Source organism: Osmia bicornis, chromosome 3 (genome assembly GCF_907164935.1).
Source record: "Osmia bicornis bicornis chromosome 3, iOsmBic2.1, whole genome shotgun sequence".
In the NCBI taxonomy this organism is placed as follows: Eukaryota; Metazoa; Arthropoda; class Insecta; order Hymenoptera; family Megachilidae; genus Osmia; species Osmia bicornis.
Genome location: NC_060218.1, coordinates 9,492,368 through 9,502,693, shown reverse-complemented (window position 1 = coordinate 9,502,693; position 10,326 = coordinate 9,492,368). Strand labels below are relative to the sequence as shown.

Here is a 10,326-nt window from a genome sequence, read left to right as displayed (position 1 = left end):
GTTACGATAGAAATTAATTAAGGAGATTTTCATGACAAAGAATTTGTTAAGACATTTCATGTGTATTTGGCCCAAAGAATTTGGGCAATAATCTCGATAATCAAAGAGCTTATCGATACATCGAAATTCTCTATCGAGAAGTTTACATTTTTGTAAGGAAAACTCCGCGTAGCGTGTGCCAAGGGTTTCGTCACTGTCGTGATTCACGCGACTTTGATTCCATTATTATCGCTTTTTTCGTGTTTCTATAACTAGTGAGGGAAATAAATGTACCCTCTAAGAAGTCATTTTCAAGCCGTGCAAAGGCTTCATAAGGTTATGAACATTTAGCATTTTAAAGCGATCTGATTAACGTGATATTATAATATAAAAAGTGATTTGGCACTACTCACGTTAAAAATGACAGTTATGGATTTTTTTGGTTGTGCCTTTTTGGCCTTTGGCCCACCATTAGCTATGTTTACATTCACCGTTGCGACCGAACCCATTAGAATTATTATACTAATAGCAAGTGCCTTCTTTTGGCTTATTTCTTTATTGTTATCGTCGATTGTATGGTATGCTGTGGTACCACTTCAAAATCACCTTTCATTTGGACTGGTGTTCTCTGTGTTGTTTCAAGAAGCATTCAGGTGATTCAAATATTTACAAAACATATATTTCATATTCGATTATATATTCTGTTTTCATTATACTTTGCTTAAACAATATATATTTTAATTTTTTTATTGCATATAGGTATCTCTTATATTGGGTACTGAGGAAAGCTGAGAGAGGCTTAGAAAAAGTAACAACGACACATGTAGCAGATAGCAGACACATATTCGCCTATGTGTGCGGTTTAGGTTTTGGTTTTATGAGCGGTGCCTTTGCTCTAGTTAACGTCCTAGCAGATGCAGTTGGGCCTGGAACTATGGGACTTAGACAAGGCACAGAGTACTTTTTTATAATATCAGCAGCCACCACTCTGTGCTTTGTTCTGCTCCATACATTTTGGGGCGTTATATTCTTTTCTGCTCTTGACAAAAAAAATTGGGGCCAAGTTATTTGGGTTGTTGGCTCACATTTGTTTGTGTCATGTATGACCTTGTTAAATGTATATCAAACTTATATAGCCACTACTTTATCCGCTTATGTGGTTTTGATAATGACAACTGTGCTTGCATTCAAAGTTGTGGGTGGCAGAGCTCAAAACATAGCTCACTGTTTTATAAGAAAGTGAGAATGAAAATATTGATGAGAAAGTTGAAGCAAAAGTGAACATCACAGAATGACAAACGATTTTTTAAGGTATTATTCTATAAAAAAAATTGTTTACTATTCTAATATACACTATGTGTAAGAACGTATGATGTTAAATTAACAAATCATATCCTATTCTTTGATATTAAAGAGCCAAGGGTGATCAGGAATATATTTGTACAAATCCAGGGGATAAAAAATATGTTAAGTGTATCAGTATTAATTATTGTTCAAAATATAAATGCTTCTTATGTATTGAAAGTATGTAGTTGAATCCATTTTGAAAAAATTTCCTGAGATAATTTGTTCTATTAAATCTCAATACGTTCTAGCACAGAATTCTGTGGTTAAGCTGCTAGTCCGTCCCTTAATCCACTGGAACAAATGTGTAACTAAATCAAGATATTTCGATACAAAATTTAATTGTACTAAAATGTACAATATCCTCTTGTATTTCAGAGAAACAAAAAGAAACTGAGTATGAATGTACATATTTAAGAATGTGTGTATGCATGTATACATGTTCTATTGGACAAAAAGTAAATTTGTGCATTAATTCAAGACTTATATCTAAAACCAAATTATTCAAAAAGGTTATACAAATGATAATACATAAGGAATTGTTCAGTAGTCTTTGTATATATATATAAAATCCATTAACAATTGTAATTTAGGTGTTCAATATACACATCTGTATATTTGGCATTGTGTTTCACTTACCATTTCATGATGATTTATTACTCAATTCATATTACATTTCATATGTCACTCAAATAAAAACCATTTTTATACAACCAAAGATATATTTAATTGTAATCCTTATTCCAAATAACAAATACCACAGGATGAAATAAATTGTTACTAAAATTGAAATAAATATAAGAATGTTTTAAGTGCTATTTTATTTCAGGAAAAGAATGTTCAAGCATGTTAAGACATTCAAATATAAAATTGAAAAACAATATTAATCACAGATATAAAACACAGCTTGGATAAATTCACGTAGTATTTATACAACTAATGTGTGTATTCAGATGCAAAATAAAATCTAAAAATATGTTTTCACCCTGTGGGACAATTACATTCCTAATCAGTCATGGATCAAATTTAGGAGCTTGTTAATGAAGCCATGAGTAACTCCATTTTATTTAAAAAGTTTTTTCCTTCCATTTTATCCCATCGAACTTCCTTAAAAGAGCCACCTAAGTTTTCCCATTTTCTTTCTCTTACTAACTGTCCTGGGAAAAAGTCTTTCCTAGGGGAATGAGCTATTGCTACTTGTACTCCTGTTTGTGGTTCGCATCTAACGGCTATCATCCTAGAATCCCGAATAATATTTATCTATTAATCAATTTCAAGTTTCAATAAATAAAAAAGAAACAAATACTTACCTGTCGCCTATTGGTGAAGCCAAAATACAACTGCTAGCATTTCCTAGAGGTTCAACTGCACCCAAACCAAGATGCGAACTGTTGGCTAAAAACTGCCACCCCATACACTTTGCTAACGATTGTACTGCTGTTATTTGGTGCTGATAAATCTAGAATAATGTAGCATGTATTTATAAATGTTCCACATCAATTGAAACAATAAAAAGAAATATAATAATCTACCTGACAAAATATTAAGTCTCGTAATTCCTGAGGTTCGTAACTCATGTGCATTACTCTACCGTCTCGACAAACACACTTCAAAGACCTTTCTCCCACATGAACAACAAGTGACGTCCGACATACGGTATCGTATCCATGGGTTAAAATGTTAATTTTCACGCAAGACTGTGTAGGAGAATTCAATGCATTCCAATGAGAAACGATTAAAGGATCTTTAACTTCTTTCGCTATTGTGTCTAAAACGTATTCGGTACGTCGCCGCATAAAGAAATGTTGAGCTTGTTGGATAATTTGTTCTAAAAGAGTTTGACTTTTTGTCATTTCTAAGAGTTCGTGTCTATCGGCGGCCGTTGGACCAGCTAAGCATCTTCGTTTACTAGGGCCAAGAGGACCTGAGGAAGGATGTGGAAATGGATGGTGAGTGTTTTTGTGATGTACTTCACGTAGTAATTGATGTAGTGAATGTTCCAATACATGATCGTGATCAATCTTATGAGGAGGTGGAACAGCAGGTTTTTTCTCATTTCCTGTGCTATGACAAAGTCCTATAATTAACTGAATTCCAGGAAGTACCTAAAATTAAATGAAACTTGTAGAATACCCTGTGCGCTACACATCCCAATCATAAAGAAATAGAAATTACCGTTGCCATTATTTGATTACCAACAACCATGTGAGGTATAGGCGCCCGTAAATGCACCGCTTCTCTTGCTAGTTGACTAAATAGTTCTTTACAAAATAAAACGTTTTGCGCAGCCTCTAATTTCTGTTGCCAATGCATGTCTGCATTTGAACTATGTGCACTATTATTAAGTAAACTAATATTTGCACTGCATAGATCTTCTTGGTCTAAAAGATAATGTTTTATTTCAGTATTATATAAAGCATAAACATGTTATATGTATATTTACCTTTCTGACATAATACTTTGATATAAGCAACACCTTGCAATTCGCTAGGTATGGTAACTCTCAGTGCAGAAGCCTTAGAATTTGGAGGATGAGTCTGACCCGATATATTATTACCAGTGCTAGGAGAAGCTGGTGGACTATTACTACTCTTTTCTTCTTCTTCTGCTTTTGTAACTTCAAACATACCAGTTTGAGGAAATTTGGAACCAGCTATAAACATTCATGAAATTAGTGTAATTTTTTCAATAATGACTTACAGTGTGTAAAGCATAATTACAAACCTGTTCTATAACTAAGGTCACCAATAATCGAATTAGAAACTTTCTTCAAACGCCAGTTTTGCCTCAATCTCAGTAATTCAATATGAAAATCTGGAGTTGTTCTATTCCTAGCTAACTCATTCTGACAATTCTTTAATCTATCAGCACCCATCATAATAACAGAGGCTGCTCCGGCTAATGCTTTCTTTCTGGCATAAACTGGTATCATAGACTTTACTTCTACTGGATCTTGGGGAACAGGATCAAGAACCATATAATGTTTTTCTTTTGCAATTGCAAGAACATCTGCCAATACGCATACTTCTGTTAATGCATTCCTACAAATGATAATAAAACTATAGCTTTTATTCTGAAACAAAATAGGTATAAATAATGATGAAATAATCTGTGAAACCTCAATTTATTTCTAACGCTATCCCATGGCCATAAGGACAACTGGTAAGAAGCTGAATCTTTTGTGTCTTCTTCGCCCTTTTCTCCACCTTCAGATTCTTTCTTAATGTCCTCTCCATTGGCTTTGCTGAAGTCAATTTTTTGCGCAATTTTTGCCAAGTTTTCAGAGAGTGTAAGAGGTCTTAAAACGAGCAAATAGTTTAATTTAGTAAGACGTAATACAAGAAGTAAATAAAAACGTTGCATTAATGTTGAGGTTGGATAAAATGTATAGCTAATTTATTTAATTTTCATCTAATTGATTAATTCATAATTGTAAATTCTTAATGAATAAGCTACGTACGCTTGATAAATTTCTTGGCCATCATAAGTAATTTCTTGAATCTGATTCTCGATCGGTGCTTCCACGGAAACGTTCACCGAATACGCCATTATTGTTTTCTTCAGACAGGAGCACCAGCATGAAAAATTATTTTGACAGCTGGACGAATAAAATTCTCTAGAAGAAATATTATTCTCAACAATGCCACTAGGAAACAAAATTTGCAATTTGAATATACTTTGCATATTATTCCAATTGATTGCAGACATTTCATTCTATATTAATATATTATTGAAAGTCAATTTGTATAATTTTAATTTAATTTCTTCAATCAAATAGTATAGTATTTAAGAACGCAGTATCTTATTTCAACGAGTTTATGAAAACCAAAATTTTGCCGGGATTTTGATACACGTGTGGCTGTACCAGATATATTCGCATTGGAAAAAAATTTATGTAAATGAATAATATTATATAAATTCTGGATTATTTACAAAAAACATTATGTCTAAAGTAAATACATTGTATAATTATTTTACGTCACCAAAAACTCCGAAACAATCGAACAATAAATCGGTACCGGCTGAAAAACCTTCAACTCCGAAACGGAGAAGAGAACAAAAGGACAAAGGTATATTTTGTATTTGAATACTTAATTTAATGTATCAGTTACATTAATAATCTTTCTTATGTATTTAAAAAAAATAGAAATAATCTTCGAAACGTATTTGAAGTTGTAAATGCTGTAAAAAGTAATTAACTTTTAACATGTATGCACAGACAAAACTCCAAGCAAAGGAAAAGAGAATAAGAATGTTGAGGACAGAAAAAGAGTTTATAAAGATGATGATGAAGAAGAAGACCAGGCAAAGGAGATTGAACTAACACAACCAAAGAAACGGAGATTAATTATTCCTGAGGTTGATTCTGGAGAAGATTCTGGGGATGAGTTTAAACCTGGTCTGTATTAAACCTAACTAATATTGTAATTTATTATCAGTGAAACATAATCTAATTTAATCTTTCGTATAAATACAGAGCATGAATCAGAAGAGTCTGATACTGGATCTGAAGGAGACCCTGAAAGTGAACTAGAGACTGCAAGTGAAGAAGAAACACCAGAGGTAAAACATTAGCAATATTTAAAAAATTTAAGTGCTGATTATTAAATGCAAGTTATATTTTAGAAAAAAAAGAAACCTATTCCTACTAAGAAGCATCAAGGAGGAAGAACAAAAAAAAATCCTAAAGAAGTGAGTATATGATTACAGATTATTTTACTTTATTAAATTACAACTTATGTAATTAATTCAATCTGATTTTCATTAGAATAAGAAGGAATCAACGCCATCTCAACAAAATCAAGTACAAAGCTCAAATAACACTGTGGAATCTTGGCGACATTTAAAATATGATTTCCTGCAACCAAATAAAATAAGAGATATCAATAGAAAACCATCAAATGATCCAGATTATGATCCTAGAACTGTTTATGTTCCCCTAGACTTTTTAAATCAACAGACTCCAGTAAGATATATTCTTAAATTTAGTTCATAAATATGGTATCAGATTTTCTAAGACTGGATTTTTGCAGGCAATGAGACAGTGGTGGGAATTGAAAAGCAAACATTTCGATTGTGTTCTTTTCTTCAAAGTAGGAAAGTTTTATGAATTGTATCATATGGATGCTGTTATCGGCGTCAATGAGCTTAATCTTACCTATATGAGAGTAAGTTATCCAATTATTCTTCAAACATTTACAATATCATAACGATTTTAACTAATTACAGGGTGAATTTGCGCATTCTGGGTTTCCTGAAATCGGGTATGGTCGTTTCTCGTCGAGTCTTATAGAGAAAGGATATAAAGTAGCTAGAGTAGAACAAACCGAGAACCCAGAAATGATGGCACAACGTTGCAGTAAAAGTGAGACAGTTTACAAATAAATACATTTTATTTATGTTAAAAGGATTCTTAACCTTGTGTATTTTTTAGTGAGTAAATTAACAAAATTTGACAAGGTCGTTAAAAGAGAAATTTGTCAAATAAGTACCAGGGGTACAAGAGTATACACTGCATTGGACGTAGAAGCATCGACACCGAATTCCAATTATTTGTTATCACTTGTTGAAAAATGCCCCTCTGGTTCAGGTATATCTCATTATGGAGTGTGCTTTTTGGATACTACAATAGGAGACTTCTATCTTGGACAATTTGAAGATGATCGTTGCGGCTCTAAACTATTAACTTTATTTGCTCATCATCCACCTGTCCACGTAAGCGCTCTGTTACTCATTAACTTAATATATCAATTTTAATGTGTTTATTCTGTTTTAGGTTGTCTATGAGCGTGGAAATTTGTCTCAAAAAACATTGCAAATTTTAAATAATACTTTAGCGGCATGCATCAAAGAACCGCTTCTTCGCGAATCTCAGTTTTGGTCATCTTCAACTACGTTAAAAGTAAGCTTAATATCAACGCATCTTTCAGTATTTCAAAATCATGTTTCTTATTCAAATACTCTTGTAGAATCTTCACGAGGGAGAATATTTCAAGAAAGGAGATGCAGAATTTTCATGGCCTGAAGGTTTAAAACCGTATCTTAATGAGGGTAAGTAATATCACAAATGTAAAGTCGAATTTTTGTCAATATTCAATCGTTTCTTCTTATGTAGGAGATAGTTTAGGTTTAACTCCAGCAGATGATAAAGAGTTAGCAATACACGCTCTAGGAGGATGCATATATTTACTTAAAGACTATTTTCTTGAGCAACAGTTACTTGCACAAGGACGTTTCAAATCATATACTCCACCAGATTTCTCGAAGAGTGTAACTTCTACAGGTTCGAAGCTCGCGAATAATATGGTAATTATACATTTCATCCAATTAGGTATTTGATATTATACACATATGATAATTATGATTGTTAGATTCTAGATGCAGTCACTATTAACAACTTGAGAATTTTTGGTGAAGGATCTTTAATGAAAACGCTGGATCGTTGTTGTACTTCCTTTGGAAAAAGGTATAGTTTAGATTAAAATAATTATTTTATATCGTTCTAACTAAACTTGGTTATAGATTGTTGCGTGAATGGATCTGTAGACCATCCTGCCGCAAAAATGTTATACTTCAGCGTCAAGAAGCTATACAAGAATTAATGGATCGTACAGATGTGGTACAAAATGCCCGTAGTATATTGGCTAGTCTCCCTGACCTTGAAAGATTGTTAAGCAAGTAAGATAAAAATTATTATTACACAGTAAAATAAATATTTTGTTGAATTGTTTAATATACATATATAAATGTATAATACTAGGATACATGCTCAAGGAAATCTAGCACGAATGAATAACCATCCTGATGGCAGAGCAATTATGTTCGAAGGTCAGACGTATTCGAAGAGGAGAATTCTGGGTTTCACTACTACTCTCAGTAGTTTCGAGGATGTATTAAAAGTCGTTGCTTTATTTGAAGGTGTGTATCTTAAATATGTTCTACATAATTTTTAGTCATCATTAATATACCGGAATCGGAAATAATTTCTATTTTCTAGATTTCAACAGTGAATTAATAAGACAGTGCACTAAAACAGAACCGGATGGTGAATTTCCTTCATTAAGAGATTCGTTGGATTATTTCAAGGTAATTAATATCATTTATTTTTAACATTGCACAAGATATAATCTTGGAATATATGTATGTTTAGACTGCGTTCGATCATGAAGAGGCTAAAAAAGTAGGTTGTATTATACCAAAGAAAGGAGTCGATGACGAATATGATTCCGTTTTAATGGAATTAGCAGAAGTAAAGAAAGACGCGGAACAATATCTGGAAATGCAAAGACGGCATTTTGGTGTGAAAGTTACATTCCACGGAAGTGATAAGAAACGTTATCAGATCGAGATTCCAGATTCGCAAGTGAAGAAAGTTGGTTCAGGATATGAACTTCAGTCACAGAGAAAAGGATTCAAGCGTTATTATACTGCTGAGGCCAAGGTTTTATTTTTCTCACTGACAACAGCATCGTATAACGCGTTAAAAAATACTTAATTTAAATGAATTTTTCAGGAACTTTTGAGCCGACAGATAAACGCCGAAGAACACAAGGACAAAGTATTAAAAGATCTAAACAGAAGAATATTTGCGCAATTTAGTGAGAAATATGATATGTGGAACATGGCTGTTTATAAACTAGGAGTGTTGGACGTATTGATTTCTTTGTCAGAATATGCTCTTAGTGGAGATATGTGTGTACCAGAAATTAGTGATGATACAGATAAAGAGGTAGTTTTATATAATCAAGATTGTTTTATTTATGAAAACTAAAAATCCTTACCTATTTTGCAGATATTCATTGATATCCGAGAGGGACGACATCCATGCATTGTCTCTGACACCTTCATACCAAACGATATTTTATTAGGAACGGGAGATCATGCTTTATTTATGATCCTAACTGGACCAAATATGGGCGGTAAATCAACATTGATGCGTCAGGCTGCGCTTCTTACCATAATGGCACAAATTGTTAGTTGTATTTCTGTGAAATTGATGGTATATTATATGTAGATAGGAAAGATGACTTTTATGACTTATAGGGAAGTTACGTCCCTGCAGCTTCTTGTCGTTTAACGCTGGTAGATCGTATTTTCACAAGATTGGGAGCAAATGACGATATTCTGGCTGGTCAGAGTACATTCTTAGTAGAGTTAACCGAAACTGCCGCGATATTGCAGCACGCTACACCATATTCCTTAGTTTTACTCGACGAATTGGGTAAGTCCTCTCGATTACAACCTTGATAGAAAAACAAATATGTTAATTGAAAATATTTCACAGGTCGTGGCACATCGACGTACGATGGAACAGCAATAGCTGCCTCGGTTGTAGATGCCCTTACAAAATTGAAATGTCGTACATTATTCTCAACGCATTATCATTCTTTAGTAGAAGACTATGAAGATAATAAGGACATTACATTGGCTCATATGGTATGTCATTTTGAACAATTTATTCAGCTTTTCAACTGTAATTCTTATTATTCATTTTTTCAGGCATGTATGGTAGAAAACGAGGAAGAGGATAAAGTAACTCAGGAAACGGTAACATTCTTATATAAACTGAGCGAAGGAGCCTGTCCAAAGTCGTACGGTTTCAATGCAGCTCGATTAGCTGGAGTTCCGGTTGTTATTACAAATAGAGGACATGAAATATCAAAGAAACTCGAACGGGAAACAAGTCAGAAACAATTGTTCGCAGCTTTATGCAAGGCAAAAGGGTCAACGATAAAGGAGCTCATTGCTGCAATATGAAATCGCGGGAATCGTGAAATATTCGGTGTTTCAGATTAGCGGCAATTGTAACAAGGGCCATGTTAAGTTTATATTTACAAGCGTACTACAGTATTACCTGTTTTCTTTTTCATATATAAAAGATAAACTATTTATTATGTTCCGTTGTAGCTTTCGATTATTATTGACTATTATTATACATATATTTTCATAATAAAATTAACTACAACCTCTGTAATTTGGTGGTTTATAAATATTCCTAGTTTT

General features: G+C 33.1%; 3 protein-coding genes across 3 annotated transcripts; 2 read left to right on the top strand and 1 right to left on the bottom strand.

Moving 5' to 3' along the window:
* Positions 1-76: 76 nt before the first annotated feature.
* On the top strand, positions 77-1,290 carry LOC114872512 (gamma-secretase subunit Aph-1). Its single transcript, XM_029179768.2, has 2 exons — positions 77-632; positions 739-1,290. Exons 1-2 carry the CDS (start codon positions 400-402, stop codon positions 1,220-1,222), a joined length of 717 nt encoding a protein of 238 aa, XP_029035601.1. The 5' UTR covers positions 77-399; the 3' UTR covers positions 1,223-1,290.
* LOC114872508 (mediator of RNA polymerase II transcription subunit 17) lies at positions 1,212-5,031 on the bottom strand. Its single transcript, XM_029179764.2, has 8 exons — positions 4,784-5,031; positions 4,442-4,621; positions 4,048-4,364; positions 3,767-3,976; positions 3,499-3,704; positions 2,856-3,428; positions 2,634-2,782; positions 1,212-2,560 (listed from the first exon to the last, which is right to left on the bottom strand). Exons 1-8 carry the CDS (start codon positions 5,029-5,031, stop codon positions 2,350-2,352), a joined length of 2,094 nt encoding a protein of 697 aa, XP_029035597.2. The 3' UTR covers positions 1,212-2,349.
* A 229-nt stretch (positions 5,032-5,260) lies between these two features.
* LOC114872506 (probable DNA mismatch repair protein Msh6) lies at positions 5,261-10,297 on the top strand. Its single transcript, XM_029179759.2, has 21 exons — positions 5,261-5,393; positions 5,543-5,722; positions 5,801-5,886; positions 5,950-6,015; positions 6,092-6,289; positions 6,357-6,491; positions 6,553-6,688; positions 6,758-7,038; positions 7,100-7,225; positions 7,293-7,374; positions 7,439-7,629; positions 7,695-7,789; positions 7,846-8,001; positions 8,084-8,241; positions 8,321-8,409; positions 8,474-8,764; positions 8,837-9,052; positions 9,116-9,295; positions 9,367-9,544; positions 9,608-9,759; positions 9,823-10,297. The coding sequence occupies exons 1-21, from the start codon at positions 5,267-5,269 to the stop codon at positions 10,078-10,080; spliced, it is 3,381 nt and encodes a 1,126-aa protein (XP_029035592.1). The 5' UTR covers positions 5,261-5,266; the 3' UTR covers positions 10,081-10,297.
* The last annotated feature ends 29 nt before the right edge of the window (positions 10,298-10,326 follow it).